Raw genomic sequence first — 18273 nt, 5'->3', positions numbered from 1 at the left:
AAGAATTTTTCTTTCCCTTCAAATTGTCTTAGAAGTAAAAATTTTAAATTAATAAAATCCATAATACCTAACCACAATGACACATTCGGGAACCCATAAGCACCTTCCCTTTTCTACTCTGGTGCCTATGTTCTGGTCTGCCTCAGAAAAGGATTTTTCTTGAGGGTCATAGACATTTTTTTCAGTAATGAGCTTTTTCTTTCATATTGTAGTTTTAGAAAGCCATGTGAATTCATTTTATGTCATATAAACACATAGGCATCTTTGTTTTATATTGAAAGTAACTGTGATTGATTCCAGCATAGAATCGATATGAAGCAACTATTTTTGAAAAGCAAATTTTAAATAGACTAGTGACTCAGCAATAATACTTAGAATACTCTAATCTCAGCTTTTAAAAGTCTAATATATAAAACAAGAGGGTTAAGAAGTGAAAAAAAGAGAAAATACATATAACATAATGTAATAATCAGAGTAGGACTATCTTTTAAAAATATTAATAGCATATATTAAAACTCACCCAAAAAGAAGAAATTTTATGAATTGATGAATAATAAAAGTCAAATTGGGGAAGAAAAGTAGGAGAGGTTATGAAATTCTTTAAAATGTCTCCAAAACAGAAAGTGTATTTCACTGAATAAATAAATAATATGTCATTTTGCATTTGATGAGGACTAGAATTAAAAAATCAAGTAAATAATTATAAGCCAGCATTTTTTTTGAGTGGCTACTAGGGGCCAGATACTGTACTGGGCAATTTTCATAAGTTATCTCATTTAGCAACTTTTATGAGTTAGGTGGTACCTTTTATACTTTATAAATGAGGACATTGAGGCTTAAATCAATTATATAGTTTGTCCAAGTTCATGCAGCTGGTCAGAGGCAGGGCTGGAATTTAAACACAGCTTAGTCTGACCTCAAAGACTTTGAGCCAAAGACCTACAAAGATCCAAATAATTTAATTCTACACTGTGACCTAGTTGATGAAAACAAAATGCATTAACAAAGGTGGAAATAATCAGGCACATATACTAAAGCCAAAAATAATTTTTAAAGAACTTAAGATTTTAAAAATATATATTGCTCTGGGTTTGAGTAAGTCCCTGTTTACAGAGCAAGAACCATGTAAAGTTTGTTAAAGAACTGCATTTATCTTAAGGATTTTTTAGTACAAGAAAGGTGGGGGTTACTGGAGAGTGATCCAGACAGACCAACAAAACAGTTAAGAAGAGAGACTGATGGATAAATATAAAAAGGATAAATATTCTCGGATCAGCTAGGAAACTTCTCAGCAAGAATATAACTTTTTACACATACTCAAAAGATATAAAGGGATATAGGGAGTGACAAAAAATAATTTACTTCCCTAGAACAAAGAGTCATAATTACATATAATTGGATGGAAGTGAGAAAAGGAATTTCAGATTGATTAATGTAACAAAAAATTTCTGCTACCAGTGAGAGGCATTTATAGGTGGGTAATGTCTCCTACACAGTTAGAATAAAGAACTATTATTACAAACAATAAATAGTAACACTGGACTAAGTGAAGCAATAGATGTAGGAAATAGTCTCACGCTCGTAGGGAACACGATTAAAAATAATCTGTTCTACTTGACCATTTTAGTTTTCTATGGATTTGTTGTTTTGCTTTGTTTTTTTTCTGTTGCCAGTATCCTAGTATTGCAAATGCTGTGGTGCTAAGATACTAAAAACTTATAAAAATCAATAGAATAAAACTTTTAGAAGGTTCATTAAAACATGAAATCATTTCATTGTTTTTGGTTATTGAGAAGTTCATTCATTTATTCATTCATTCAACAAAGACGGAATGAGTCCCTAAAGCAAGTCAGTTATGGTCCTAGGTTTTGAGGATACAGAGATGAAAAGATATGGTTCCTTCCTTCATAGTGTACTATAGAAAGAGCAGTGAGGCAAAACGAAAATCATAAAGAGACTACATTGGAAGCCAAAAGAATATCAATCATTAAGAACTATTTATTAAGTGACTATAATTCATCCGTTTTATAAACTCAACATAGGGTCACTCAGTGCCGACCATGTGGAAGGCTTATCGTAGTCACTGTATATACAATAAAATAGTCCCTAACCCCATGGAAACAGGCTATAAATAAATTTACCCAAGTAAATATGTAATTGAATACTGCAATAAGTGTTATAAAGAAAAGGGTACTATGACAGGTTATAGCAGGGACTAGCACCATCAGTTCAAAAGAGAGATCTAAGATAGATGGAATAAATAAGGGCCTTTCTCCAAAGGAAAAAGGAGTTAGCAATGACCTCAACTCCTGGCTAGGTTCCTGGGTAGATGGTGCTTGAGTGGATTGGGAATACAGGAGGCTTTCTTCAACAAAAAGATAATGAATGGTGTGTGATATAACCAAATTCTTCAAAGCAAAATACAGTGTCCAAAAGTTAGCCGGTAGTAAAATTTGTTCATATATTCAAAAGTACTTTCTTTAGTTTTAACTGAAGTAGCAACCCAGGAATATAAAATTAGCTATTTAGCTGTCAAAGAATGCTTAGATACACCCAGGAAAAAATAGCAACTGGCTCTGTTACAACCAGTAAACAGGAAAGGAATGATACAAAAAAAAATTAAGGATCTGAGTAGGGATCACATAGTGAAGCATTAAAAATAAAAGGTATGATATGTCTATGGGCCCTCTGTATGGTCCTTTGCCCATTTTTTAATTGGACACATTTTTTAATTTGTCTTCTGGTGTGGAGTTCTTTATGTATTTTGAAGCTCGAACTCTTGTCCAAGGTATCATTGACAAATATATTTTCCCATATGGTTGGTTCTCTTTTCATATTGTTGTGAACTAAGCCAGGCAGTGAAAGACAAATACCATATGATCTAACCTACAAGTGGAATTTAATCAACAAAACAAATAAATGAGAAAAATAGAACCAGAGACATGGAAGTAAAGAACAAACTGACAGTGACCAGAGGGGAGGGAGGAGGCGGGTAACAGGGTGGGGGTGGGGAAGAAGAGGAAGGAAGGGTCAAGGAGCTTGTATAAAGGACCCATGGACAAAGATAATGGGAAAGGGGCAGGGGGAGGGTTGAAGGTGGAAGGTAGGGGGTGGGAAGGGCACGGGAAAGTAATGGGTGAAAGATGGGGAAAACTGTAATTGAACCAAAATTAAAAAAAATCATGAAAAAAATTAAAAGTTATCACTTGTGTTTATTAGCACTACTTGGTAAAAGTTTATAGAAGGCAGGTAGTAAATATACTTAAATACATTACATTTATTTTTAAAGCATTAAATAGAGGCAGGAATGGATAGGTTTCATGCACAAATGGATCTTCTTTTGTGTGGGATGTACAGTAGTAACTCAGGAGACACTGCACTTTGGTAAGTGAACGGCAAGTCTTAATTTAGATTATTCTTTATTAGACTTATTCTAGCATAATTTTTAAAATATATTTTATTGATTATGCCATTACAGTTGTCCCATTCCCCACCTTCACTCCCCTCCACCCTGCACACCCCTCCCCCACCATTCCCTCCCTTTCGTTCATGTCCATGTGTCACAAGTTCTTTAGATTCTGTATTTCCCATAGTATTCCTGCCTTCCCCCCTGTCTATTTTCTACCTATCATCTATGCTACTTATTCTCTGAACCTTCTCCCCTGTTCTCCTCCTCACACTCCCCTGTTGCTAACCCTCCATGTGATCTCCATTTCTACGGTGCCACTCCCGATCCAGCTGTCCTCTTAGTTTGCTTTTGTTTTAGGTGTGGTTGTTAACCACACCTAAAAACTGAGTTTCCTGTCCATTCACTGTTCATATTTTTTATCTTGTTTTTCTTAGATAAGTCCCTTTAACATTTCATATAATAAGGGCTTGGTGATAATGAACTCCTTGAATTTGACCTTATCTGAGAAGCACTTTATCTGCCCTTCCATTCTAAATGAAAGCTTTGCTGGATAGAGCAACCTTGGCTGTAGATCTTTGGATTTCATGACTTGGAATACTTCTTTCCAGCCCCTTCTTGACTGTAAGGTCTCTTTTGAGAAATCAGCTGACAGTCTGATGGACACTCCTTTGTAGGTGACTGTCCCCCTATCTCTTGCTGCGTCTAGGATTCTCTCCTTCATTTTAATCTTGAACAATGTAATTCTGATGTGCCTTGGTGTGTTCCTTCTTGGATCCAACTTCTTTGGGACTCTCTGAGCTTCCTGGATTTCCTGGAAGTCTATTTCCTTTGCCAGATTGGGGAAGTTCTCCTTTATTATTTGTTCAAATAAGTTTTCCACTCGTGGCTGTTCCTCTTCCCCTTCTGGTACCCCTATAATTCAGATGTTGGGACATTTAAAGATGTCCTGAAGGTTGCTAAGCCTCTCCTCATTTTTTTGAATTCTTGTTTCTTCCTTATTTTCTGTTTGATTGTTTCTTTCTTCCTTCTGGTCCACTCCCTTGATTTGAGTCCCAGTTTCCTTTCCATCACTATTAGTTTCCTGTGCATTTCCCTTCATTTCAATCAGTTTAGCCTTCATATGTTCCTCTAATTTGTGGCTAACATCAACCAATTCTGTGAGCATCCTGATCACCAGTGTTTTGAATTATGCATCTGAAAGATTGGCTATTTCTTGGTCACTTAGAATTAAAGGCTCTGGGGCTTTGAGCTATTCCTGAGTCATAATGTTTGGACCGTTCACATCTGTTACGTATGAGGAGCGGAGCCCTAGGTGTTCACCAAGGCGGGACAACTCAGTAGCTGGGTTGTGACTCTGTATGTGGGGGTGGGGTCAGAGAGGGAAAAAAATGGCATTTTGCTCCGCTGTGCTCTCTCTCAGATTTCTGTCCCCTCTGCGGCTTCCCACAAGCAAATTGGGCCCCTCTGGTGCTGGTTCCCAGGTGTGTGGCCCCGTGTACTCTCCAGGACCCTGTGGGTCTCTCCCACGAACTCTCTGTGAGCCTGGGAGCCTCTCCCAGCCCCTCGGCCCTGAAAGTCTTTCCAATTGGTGCTTTCAGGCTCTAATTCCCATCACTAGGATCCTAGCCTGGGCCGTCTGTCTCACTGTTCACTCCTTCGCTTGGTTTATCTGCATGCGAATGTGTGGCCACAGTCAGCCAGCTGCCCTGCATCCTCACTGGGTCCGCCCATCACCACCCTACCCTGGGATCCACCAACTGCCTCCAACTCCACTCCTGGGATGGTAGGACCGAAGGATCTTTCCAGCCCAACCCTGCTCCGCCACTGATTCCACCCCTCTTACCGGTTTGGCTGAGTGGTTCATTGTTGTTGGACTTCCCTACAGTTCAATTTTCACTGTTTTGGCTGCGTTTTTGTTTCTAAAACTTTGTTGTCTTTAAATTTAGTTGTGGGAGGGGGCACAGTGTTTCCACCCATGCCTCCATCTTGGCCGGAAGTCCTATTCTAGCATAATCTTATTTGGAATTAACATACATATTAAATATCGTGGAACTAGATATCTTTGAACACAATGCAAATAGCATTTAAAGGATAAATAGAAAACTGTTCCCTAGGTTAATAAAGGGGTAAACCATATTGCCTTTGACGGAGTAAAGTTCATTTACAATTTTTTATTTGTTTATAGCTACTCATCCACTAGCAAATATAGTTAATAGTAAAAAGGAAGAGGAAAACTGTACCAAAAAAAGTAGATTTTATTTTATCTAACATTTAATTTCTCAATATAGTAATAACAGTTCATGTTATCTCTTTTCTGTTTAGAGCTGCATTCAAAGTCATCTCCTTTAGCTCCCAGTTCTCTAAACCTCAGCAGGGAGCTGGACAGTTTTCAAAATAGCTTTGACATTAAAAATTCCCCATCAGAAATGCTGTAGGGCCTTGGCCTTTTCAGGAGAAAATAACGCTGGGAGCCTGGGCAGCCCACTGGAGTAGCCCCTGGGCGGTGATAAAAGGGCTTGACCAACAACTTCTTTCCCAGCTGAGGGCCTTGAACTTTGAGTTCTATTTTTAGCAAAGCTAAATCAGAAGCAAATACTTTCAGGGTATTTTGCTCCCAGTGTAGCTTTTACTAACAAAAGAGCAAAAACTAGAGCCATAAGGTAATCTTAATGAGTCCCAGCAATTTAAAGGGTAACTTACTGAACATAACTGATTATTTCTACAGCAAGCTTGGCATCGTGGATCACTCTTAGTGAAATACATGTGAACAGATTCCTAGAGTTCCAGTGAAGGTGGGAATAAAGGTGAAAAGACTGCAATGGTTTCCTGTGACTTCACCACCAAAGGCTTTAGTGACTCATGAGAATAAAGGAAGCCATAACTTTTCCGTTATGCTCCTGGCCATTTTGTACATGCTTATTATGTTCACATAGGTTGATAGCCATGATTCTCAACCTAGATGACATTGTGGAGTACCTTCTTATAAGCAGCAGGACCCTAGATTATGCCCTAACTTTTTCTCATACTCTGATCCACAAAAGGACAGTAATAGCAAATTGATTTTTTTTAATCCAAAGAAAGAAATGTATAACAGGGGAGTTACCTAATTCTATAGGACTTAGAATAGTCAAGAAAGCTATTTGCCACTAAATTTCTTCCAAGTGCAAAGTAGGGAATTTCAGCTTATTTTGAAAGCCAGTTTGATCACTAATTTCCATTAAAAACAAGCCCTACTTGCAAGAGACAGTTATTGCTCTTTCTTCTGTGTTTCCATGCACCCTAGACTATGTTGTTAGAACATTTACTGCCCTGTAATCATTTATTGCATCTCTCTTTCCTTACTGAAGAGTTAGTGACTCTGTATTCATTTTTGTATCTTCAGCTCCTAGCACAGTTCATGTTAACTCTCAAGTTTAAGAAGTCTTTGATGAAGGTATGGATGAATAAATGGTGGGCATTTTAAAACCAGTGTTTCATCTAAATAATAATAATATTTATTCTTTGAGCATTTGGTGCCACTAAGTGCCTGATACATTGCTATATACATGTACTATCTTATTTAATTCTCACACAAACCTATGGCATAGCAATTATTTTTATATCATCAATGAAAAAATGGAGTCTTGAGATGGTTAATTTCACAAAGTAATAAGCCTCAAAGCCAGATTTGAACTCATCCAGTCTGACTCCTAAGTTTGTGACCTTACCAACTCTATTATATTACCTTTTTTTTATTTTCTGTCTTCCTAAGCGGTATTACAGGTAATTTTCAAACAGCTGTATTTATTGTCAGCACTTGTGGTTGAAACAAATACAGCACTAGTTTCAGAGCATTATGAATGCACAAAGTTACTTAAAAACGTTCATCCATGCCCTGACCAGTGTGGCTCAGTTGGCTAGAGCCTTGTCCTGTAGATCGAAAGGTCACAGGTTTGATTCCCAATAAGGTCACATGCTTGGGTTGGTCACCGGTTTGTTCGCATACAAGAGACAACCAATCAGTGTTTCTCTCTCACATCAATGTTTCTTTCCCCCTCTCTCTTCCTCCCTTCCCCTCTGTCTAAAATACCAATAAGCGTGTCCTCTAGTCAAGATTTTTTTTAAAAATGGTGTTCATACATTGTTTCACTGACAGTTAAGTTTCTTAGTAGAATAAACTCCAGTATAGCCTAATGTCCCAACTCTTCTCTAGAAATGCTCTATAGAGGGACAGTGCTTCACATAATAAATATATTGCTACAACTACATATCTGTAAATAAAATGTTTATAACATTAGACAAGTATCTAAATTCATTATTTGAAGGGAACCTGTTATGAAATTGTTTATAAAAGTACCCATTTCCTCTATTGTATCTGTTTTGAATGTTTTGTATTATTGTTCCAGGTTTTCTTATAACAAGGACATACCAGTACAGAATATACTGTTTTAAATTAGTCATTAACATTTTTTTAAAGATTGTATTTATTTACTTGGGAGAGGGAGAAACTCAATGTGAGAGAGCAACATGGATCAGTTGCCTCTTGTACATGTCCCAGCTGGGGATGGAATCTGCAACCCACACATGTGCCCTGACCAGGAATGGAACCAGCAGCCTTTTGTTTTGCGGGACAACGTTCAACCCACTGAGCCACATTGGTCAGGACTAGTCATTTATATTTTTAAAGAAACCTTGTGACATAATTTAGGAATTAAACATGACATTTTGAATAATTCTGTTTTGCTAATTTGGTTGCAAAAGCAGCTTAGAGCAAATGTTTACCATTAGGTTTTGTTAGATTTTAAAAATATATATTGCTCTGGGTTTGAGATATATATATATATATATCTCAAACCCAAGTCTAACAAAGGAAGGAAGCTGCAGTAAGGCTTTATGTCACTCCAGTTGGGCTGTGACTGTGACATTCATCATAATGAATAGGTAAAAATTAAGTGCTTGTGTTACATTTTAGAATCAACAAATAATAAGGAATATGCATTGAAAAATCAGAACTAAAATCTAAGAAAAACCTATTTTTCCTGAAGCAAGAAGGAACTACATTTGTATTTTGGAAGAAAGTAAGAAATGCAGATTATGTGTGTCAGACATCGTCTGCTGTACAAACTTCAGGAGACAGGTATGCAAGGCAAGCCTCGGTGTGCAGTCTGGAAAAGTATGCTGTGAGAGATGTCAGGGCCTTCTGCCTGGAGCTAGTTCTGCATAGTTTCCAAGTGGTATTTTTATCTTGTAATTATGTAAAACGTCACATTGACAGAAATCTACTAACACATGTGATAGAATCACATTCTTCTCTGGCTATTCCTGAAATGTGTATAGGTTTTAAAATATATGGTACTACAAAGAGGTTAAATCCTAGAAAGGCTTGCATTTTCTGTTGGAGGAAGTGATAATGGTGGTGGTGGAATACCATCTATGACACTAGATGTGGGTCTTACATCAGGTCTTCTGGTTCCACTATGTGCTGTCAGGAACCAAACTGACTTAACTGAGTGATAAGGTAACTAACTATTGGTTTACTCACCTCAAAATAATGAAGTGTTTATATTGGATTGTGTGACTTCCTTTAAAGTCTTCATACAGCACTTTGATACATTCATGTTATATAGTATACATTCTCTCCAAATGTATGATAAACTTCAACCTTCAACTGCTTTCCGCTCAGTGCACACTACAGACACGCTGTTTCTCGTAGTCCCCAATAGGCCGTGCCCTTTCACATATGATTTCTACAGCCTGTATATCCTTTAGGTCAATTCCATAAAGGCTTATTTGGGCTTCTACCTGACATTTTTCTGGGGCCTAGGAAACAAAAATAAGAAGATAATGATCTTTCTGTCAATGAGTTCAGAATCTAGTAGTAAGGGAGATAGGCATATAAACAAATAATAATGAAGTACTATGATATACACAAAATAGAAGTATATACAAAGAACAGAGGCAGCATAGGAGAGAGAGTGGCTAACTGTGTGGATGGAGTAGGACAACAAAGCACGTCATGGTCCAGATGCCCGAAGGTGGCGACAGGCGACGAAGGCACATCAAGGGACACTGAGGCATGAAAGAGCTTCACATTTTCAGGAAGCAGCAAGTGCTTTCACATCTAATACAGAAACTTATAATGCAATGGGGATGAACTGTACACTGTAAAATGGTTAAGATGGTACATTTTATGGTATGTGGTTTTTTGGTTTTTTTAAAACCACAATTAGATTTTGAAAAAAAATCACCGTTAACAGGAATCTAAACAACAAAACAAACAGGCAAGCAAAATATGACCAATGACACTCAAATATGGAACAGGCTGACAGGGTCCAGAGGGGAGAGGGGAGAGAATCATAGGGGAAAGGGGGATGGACTCCCATGAACAAGTATAAAGGACACATGGACAATAACTAAGGTGGGGGGCGGAAATGGGAGGGAGGTGGGGAGCACTAGGCGAGGGGCGGGCAGGGCTGGGAATATAAGACAGAAAACTGTACTTGAACAAGAATTTTTAAAAATTAATTAATTAATTAATTAATTAAAAATTTAAAAAATGCAATGGGGAGACTATCTAAAGGCCAGGCTGGAATAAGCAACTGCCTATCTTCTCCTCCTTTTCAACTGCAGAGTCCTACCCATCTTTTGGGATCAGCTCAGATGTCTAAATGACCCGTCTTTCGTGGGTCCCTGTGTAATTCCCTAAACCTGTGTTCCCTTCCTCGTGTCTCCTGTAGCACTTTATGTAGGCCTCTCTTGGAGTACTTATCAGAGTATGTAAATCTTTTGTTTACACCTCTGTTTCCCCAACAAGACTATGAGTTTTTTTCAGGATCGGCACCATTCTTTATGCCAACACAGATTCCACAACTGTGCAAGAATTATTCATTGAGTTAATTAGTTAATTCACCATTAATTAACCTTGTGCCAGACACTGCACTGTTTTCCACACATAATCTCCTTTCATTCTTACAACAGGTGTAATGAAGGCAAATATTGTTCTCATTTCCATCTTACAGACAAGAAAACTAAGAAAATGACAGGCTCGGTATCTTGCCAAAGTCATAGGTGATAGTTGAGCTTTGAAGCCAAACTGAAGCCAAACTGAGATTTTAATGACAAAGAAAATAATATATAAATAAAGGAGGGAGTAAGATCTAGAATAATGAGAAGACAGCGGGAAGTTGGCCTAGTATGTGTCAGGCTTTGTGCTATGCACCTTGCCGAAATAATTTCATTTAAAGTAATTTCATCCTCATGAAATCTCCATGTGGTAGAGACACTTTACTGAAGAAACAGAGATTCAGAAAAGTTAAATTTCTTTCCCAAGATCACAGAATGAGTGAGTGGCAAGGCTACAAAAGAGCTTTTGAGGTGGAGAAAAGATTATCCAGAGGACTTTATTAATTAATTAGAATTTTTACACTGAGTGGTTATGGTAAATTAAAAAGTCTAGGGATATTTTGGGACAGCCACTGTGAGGAATTTTTTATTTTTAAAAAATTCAGGTAAAATTGAATAAATAAGGTTAATGAGCATCAGTTAGGGGACCCAACTGAGGTTAAGTTACACAAGCTTGTGATGAACCCAATAAGCACATTTTTAAAACTTTGTTCAACTATCTTTTCTATCCCAGCAACAAAGAAAGTATTGAGGATTGTCAGACTGAGCAGTGAACAGTTATGGATGTTGGGAGAGAGCTGAGGGGAAGAACTCCTGATTAATATAGCGAGACTTGCAGACATGGCTTTGTATAAATTCTAGCCTGAGGAGCCAGATTTAATTTCATGTGTCTTAGTCCATGCAGGCTGCTATAACAAAATACCACAGACTGGGTGGCTTAAACAATAAACATTTCTGACAGCTCTGGAGGCTGGAAGTCTGAGATCATGGTACCAGCATGGTCAGATTCTGAAGAGAGCTCTCTTCAGGTTGCAGGCTGCCATTTCCTATTATAGCATTGCATCTTTCACAGAGAAAAGAGCGCTTTGCTCTTTATCCCCTTATAATGGTACCAATGTCATCACCCCCAAGACCATATCCAAACCTCCCAAAGGCCCCACTTCCAAATACCATCACAATGGGGATTAGGCTTCAACAAATGGATGGGGGTGGGGGACACAAACATTCAGTCCATAACATATGCAAATTAAACCCATCTTTCTTCCTGTATCAGACCTGAATCCTGTCAGTTTCTCCAGGACTGGAGAAACAACCAACCAAAGTCACTCCAAATGAATGACTTTAACCTCACATGTGGCCCTCATGCTACCTGACAATTATACTTCACTTCCTAAGTCTCTCATTCATTCTTTCACTCCCATCTTCTCTGTCACCCAATGACCTTGCTTCCTATTTCATCCAGAAAATACAAATAATCAGAAGAGAAATCCCACCAACTGCCACTACTGCGTCTATCTACTCACCTGCATCCATCCACCTTCCATCCTGTCACTATGAACTGATCATCCTCCCACACAAGCAAGGCCAATACAATCTCTTCTACACCAGATCTCATCTTTTCTCCCTTTCTCAAGTATGAGCAAGTATTCCTCTGACAATTCTCCCATCTCTCTTTTAGTCACCAATTTTTCCCTTTTTACTGAATCATTTCCAGCAACAGTGAACATGCCATAATTTCTCCATCTTAAAACAAACAAAGCTCATACCCTCACTTGAGTTCATATCCCTATTTAGTTTTAGCTGCTTCCTCATTTCTGTGCCCTTACAGAAAAGCTTCCCAAAAGAAGTGTCTGTCCTTAGGCTCACCCTTCTCTGCTCCCATTCTCTCCTGAGTCCTCTTCAATTATGTTTGCCACTCACTATTTCCCTGAAATTGTTCCTTTCAAGGACACTAATTGCCTTCACGTTGTCAAATGCAATAATTCATTTCCATCCCTCATCTTATTGGACATATCAGTATTTGACACAGTTGATGTTGCTTACTTCTTTGAAACTTTGTTTGGCTTCCAGAACACTATCTTCATGATTTCTTTCTGTAGCATGAATTGCTTTTTTTATCTTTGATCCCATCACTGAACCAAAATCTATTCATATTTAATGCCTTCAATTTTATAATAAATTACATGGTATGTTTTGCAGCAGACATGCTTTTCTGATTTTATCATCTTGTTTGTAACTTAATTAGATTTTATTCTCTGAGCTTATATCAATTGGCTAACAGAGGAGCCTCAGAGATATGCTGTGTGGTGAAAGGGATTTTTGACATGGCCAGGCCCAATCTCTACAATCTAGTCACTCATCAGCCCTTGTGTGTCCTCTCTGTTGTAGTGTGTTCCTGCCATCCAGTTGGATCAGCTGTCCTTCCTTTCAGCTCAGTGACCTTCTGTGACCCCAGCAATGGGGACTGCCCATGCAAGCCTGGGGTGGCAGGGCCACGCTGTGACAGGTGTATGGTGGGATACTGGGGCTTCGGAGACTATGGCTGCAGGCCCTGTGACTGTGCAGGGAGCTGCGACCCTCTCACAGGAGACTGCATCAGCGGGTAAGTGTGCATGGTTCTTGTTCTCACCTGTGTGTCTTTCAAATTCTTTTGAAGGTCCACTAGTGATGTGGAGAATCTTGCATGCCATCAGTGGAGTGAAGATGTCTTTGCACATCTGTTTAAGAAATTGTTGTCAAATTGAGAATCAAAGCATTTGTTCTTGCAAGATTCTAGAGATGGTCTAGTTCATTTTGTAAGATAAATTATTCTTCATAACAATTGGCCCTAAAATAATGTTTATTTCTGAAAAGTAAAAGGATAGAAAAGGCTTGAATCTGTATAAATGTACTCATTTCATTCAAGTTCTGAAAAATTCCTGAAAAAAATGTATTCATCATTTTGGTTTTTTAGCAGCACAGACATAGACTGGTATCATGAAATTCCTGACTTCCATTCCACACAAAATAATAGTGAACCAACCCGGGAGTGGGAAGATGAGCAAGGATTTTCTGCACTTCGACATTCAGGTGAGACAATAATTATAACATTTTTGAGTTGGGTCTTTTTTTCCTTTGTATTGAATTTATTGGGGTGACACTGGTTAACAAAATTATACAGGTTTCAGGTGCACAGTCCTACAACACGTCATTTGTACACTGTATTGTGTTTCATCACCCTTCCACCATTTATTGCCCCCATGTCCTCCTTTACCTCTCCCCCCGCAGCAATCACCACACTGTTGTCCATGTCCATGAGTTTTTTTCTCTTTTTTTTTCTTTTTTGCACAATCCCCCCANTGAATTTATTGGGGTGACACTGGTTAACAAAATTATACAGGTTTCAGGTGCACAGTCCTACAACACGTCATTTGTACACTGTATTGTGTTTCATCACCCTTCCACCATTTATTGCCCCCATGTCCTCCTTTACCTCTCCCCCCGCAGCAATCACCACACTGCTGTCCATGTCCATGAGTTTTTTTCTCTTTTTTTCTTTTTTGCGCAATCCCCCCACCCTCTTCACCTCTCCCCCCACCCCCTGGCCCCTGAGCTGTGAGCCTGCTCTCTGTGAGTCTGGTCTTGATTAATAGTGATTCATAGCAAACCAGAAAGCAGCTTTTGGATCCTATAGGGGAATTCTTTAATTTTGACATTTAATAAAGTAGTGACCACCATAAGTATAAAACTATTAAATATAACTAAGAGGTATTTTAACAAGCTTTTATTTATTTTTGATAATTATAGTAACGTAAGTAATTAATATAGAAAACTTGGAAAACGTAAACCATCATAGTAAAAAAAAATTGTCACCCCAATCTCTTTACCACACTGTTAATACTTTGCTGTGTTTTCTTCTCTCCAAGACACACTGCTTTACACCCTGACATGTATGGTTCATTTGGTTGAGTGTCCTCCAGCAAAGCGAAAGGTCTCTGGTTTGATTCCTAGCAGAGCACATGCCTGGGTTGTGGGCCTGGTCCCCTGCTGGGGCTCATGTGAGAGGCAACTGATCAATGTTTCTCTCCCTCTCTTTCTCCTTGCCTTCCATCTCTCTAAAAATTAACTAAATAAAATGTTTTTTAAAATTATAAAACCTACTTCTTTGCACAGGTGAATGCTAACTGAATATATCAGGTTAAGAAAAGTACAGATCTATTTAAAAGAAAAATATGCTTACCTAGGGTAACTTAATATGTACAAACTGAAGTCTAGATGTGAACTCATTTTTAAAGCTTCTTCACAACTAAGAAACAAAAACAACTTTACAAACTAAATGTAAGCCAAATAATAAAACTAATAAAATTCAAATTAACAGTAATTGAATATGAAAAATGATTTTTAATGAAGCCAAAACACATAAATATGGTTCTTAGAATTTGCTAAGTCTATACTGTTATTTCCTCTGGCTCAGTTTTCCTGTGATGTTTATCTGTTCCTTCCTTTGAAGAGCATGCTGTGCTATTGGTAGGAATACATGATTTCTGTGTTCATCTTGCCTCTATTGTTTTCTCATAGAAAATTGAGTGGTTCTATTTAGCACCAACTTGCTCCTTAAAACATAAAAGTATGAAATCGTGTGTCAGCATTTGGTTGTAAAATGCTTGCTTACCAAATTAAACTTAGATAAGTTTTAAAATATTTTATTATTAAACATTACAAATGCCAAAATGTTATATAAAAACCTATAAACACACCTTCTAGTATTACCAAATCTTATATTTGCCATAATGGTTTTGTATTTTCATTTAAATTTTAAAGTGTTACAGATACTTTTGAAGCCCCTGGTGTACCAATCTACAACCTCACTAGCCTCTCTTACTCCACAGAATAACCACTAGCTTGAACTTTGATGTTTATCATTCACTTTCATGATTTTACTATATATATATTAATATATCCATAAATATATAATATGTATAAATAAAGTAAGTAAATATATATGTATGTGTATATTTATCACAGACATAAATTACCTACATTTTCAAAACTCTTTTTGACCTGAATATGTATTTATATATTTTTTCTAATTTATCTATTCTATTATATCCACATACCACTTTTTATTTTCCCATTTGTGTGCCATTTAGGATATTTCCAATTTCTAGTTTTTTACTGTTACACATAATGCTAGCATGAATGTTCTCATCTGTGACTTTGTGCATTTAGAAGAAGTTTCTTTGAGTGGGGGCTGGCAAACTACAGTCCTCAGGCCAAATCTGTCCTTCCATCTATTTTTCTATAGTCCATGAGCTCTACCTGCTTTAAAGTTTAAATGGTTACACTTTAAATGGTTATTTAAGTCCCTATATAATATCTTTAATTTTGCCTCTTGACCCACAAAGCCTAAAATATTTATCATCTGTCCCTTTATAGAAAATGTTTGCTGACCCTTGTTCTAGGGCACAACACTTTGGGTCATGGATGTGCTTGTTGCCAAACTTACTACATATTGCCAAATAGCTCTCTGAAGTGATTGTATAAATTTGCATTCCACTAGCAAAATATGACATCACACATCATCAGTAACATTCTGTATTTATTTAACAAATTCTCATATGGCACACACCAGGGACTAAGCACTAATCTAAGCCATTAATTCAGTCACAATTTAAGTCGTTATTGGATTTTTAAGTTAATGTTATTGAACTTCTCAACTTTTGCCAATTTGATGGGTATAAAATGAGATTCTCACCATTTTAAATTGCATTTTCCTAATTACTAATAGGTTTGGTAACTTTTCATGGTTTCTTGGTCATTCGAGTTTCTTTTTCTGTGAATTTTCTATTTGCAATTTTTTAAACTAATTTGTAGAAGTTATTTATAAATTCATTCTTTCATCCAACAAATATTTGATTATTCATACTATGTGCCAGTATTGTAAATACAGTAATTGAGCAAAACAGCCAAAATGCCAGCCTCTGAGGAGCCTATATTCTTGCAGAAGAAGACAGCTAATAAATAAATAAAATATTTTATGTAATAATATGCAGTGTAATAGAGAAATAAAAAAGGGATGGGAAAAAGCAAATGCTTGGGAAGACCATACTTTTAGATAAGGTGATCAGGGAAAATTCTGTGAAAGGTGGAATTAGAGGGAAAAAAGTCTGAAGGAGGTAAGGGGGTGAACTGTACAGATAACAGAGGAAAAAGAGTTTATGAAGAAGGCCCAGCAAGTGCAAAAGCCCTGAGGTGGGACTAGGCCTGACTTATTCCTGAAACAGCACTTATTCCTGAGACCAGTATGGCTGAAGCAGATTTAGAAACTGCAATTTTAATTCATTCTTATAAAGAACTTATGGACCCTTTAAGAATAAAGAACCCAAATTTGAGAAACACTGGTATTTGTAATGCCGTATCATGGTTTTTTTACTTAACAATCAGGATCATTTTCCTAATGGTTTCATTTTAATTCACAACGGGGAAGAAGGTGGGAAGGATAAGGTAATGTGAACTTGTCATATTTATCTTTTCACATTTGATAAAGAAAAAATCTTTCCTGTTATTTTTTGTCTTAATTCTATATAATCTGAATTCGATTTTAATAACCACTCTTGAAAGCTTCCTTCCATTTTTCTAAGATAATGATGTTCATAATTCTCCAACTTTGTCTGCTATGGCAATCTATAAATCGTTTTAAGACACTCATTAAGCAAGTCATCATCTTACTAGGGAGCTGGCAGTGCATTAATTAAGCACATAAAGCACTGGCATCAGAATGACTCCAGACTCTCACGTTCACAACAGCTGTTAGGTCTATGACGTCCCCAGAGAGCCTCTGAAATTCATCTGGAAGAGCTCCAGGTTGTGGAAGACATTGTTCGGTTTCCTGCTAAACAGCAATATTTGCACTGGGTATAGAATAGTACTCCTGGCCACCTTTTTGCAATAGAAAAGTGATAGTTTCCTAAGCATTGTGATTTACTCTCAAATGTATGTGCCTACCTACATATTTACCTACCATAAATTTCCATAACTAGGAATGCAATATCCTATACCAGTAAGGTACTCTCAATTTCTATGACTTCTTGTGGGGTAGAGAACATCAGATGTAAAATTTCACTTTCTGTACAACAAAACTGGCTTTAGTACTGAAGAACTGTAAACAATGCTCCTTCCCTCTCCCCCCGTCCCTTTTTCTCCTATCTCCCTCTCTCTGTCTCTCTCTCTCTCTCTAACATTCTAATACCCTGGTATAGCTAAACAGGTTTTCCTTATCTTCTAGATTTTTTTTAAGAAAATAGATCTAGGCTGAAGCCTGATCAGCAGAGATTCATTCAAAAACAACTTTTATTGCCCAATGCCTTAACATATTAAAAGGCGGTATCAGAAAGCAGCCAAAGAAAGGTCTTTGAATAACAGACTTATGTGTGTTCTCATAGGCTGGAGGACTAAAGAGAAGAACATTATATTAAGGAATAATATATGACATTTGGAATTCCATTAGGTTTTATAACATGGTAGTTACCATACTGTCCTGCTTTGATGGAAAAATCAAAGGCTGTGGGCTGTTCACTTAAGTTACTATAATTTCTGAGTGAGTAATCCTTTCTGTATGTTTAGATTAAAAGCAGTATTATTTAACAAATCACAACAGCTCATTTTAAGCATCTTTGATTTCTCTTACTATTTAATTCTACTGTGATTTTTCTCCTTGCAAACCTTATTCTCTGATTCCTAGAAAAGCTTTAGTTAGAGCCAGTAAGTCACTGATCTCCACATCACCATGTGTCTCACCAGAATTCTACTATCATTTCCACCTGAAGATTCTCTCAGCATCTCTAGTTCATTACATTCCCTTCATCATAGATCTCTGTTGTGTTTTGTCTGACCAGATTAGCTTCCCCTTCTTTTCCACTATTTCTGTGGTAGCTCAACCCCATTTTTCTCTGGGGAAGCCCTCTTCCCCCATTTAATAGACTCTTGGAGAAGCCAATCAGATG

At 37.3% G+C, this 18273-nt stretch overlaps 1 protein-coding gene across 2 annotated transcripts in view; it reads left to right on the top strand.

Moving 5' to 3' along the window:
* NTN4 (netrin 4) overlaps window positions 1-18273 on the top strand; it is a 97118-nt gene that overhangs the window by 66340 nt on the left and 12505 nt on the right. Inside the window, exons 6-7 of one of the 2 annotated variants that reach the window (XM_037068164.1) lie at window positions 12680-12893; window positions 13248-13360. In XM_037068164.1, the coding sequence (XP_036924059.1) occupies window positions 12680-12893; window positions 13248-13360 (327 nt within the window). Of the gene's footprint in view, window positions 1-12679; window positions 12894-13244; window positions 13361-18273 lie in introns of both variants that reach the window. The other variant, XM_037068163.1, reaches the window with a different exon arrangement.

This window comes from Sturnira hondurensis, unplaced genomic scaffold (genome assembly GCF_014824575.4).
Source record: "Sturnira hondurensis isolate 20B ecotype Veracruz unplaced genomic scaffold, ASM1482457v3 Scaffold0017436, whole genome shotgun sequence".
In the NCBI taxonomy this organism is placed as follows: Eukaryota; Metazoa; Chordata; class Mammalia; order Chiroptera; family Phyllostomidae; genus Sturnira; species Sturnira hondurensis.
This window is presented reverse-complemented; position numbering and strand designations above follow the sequence as displayed.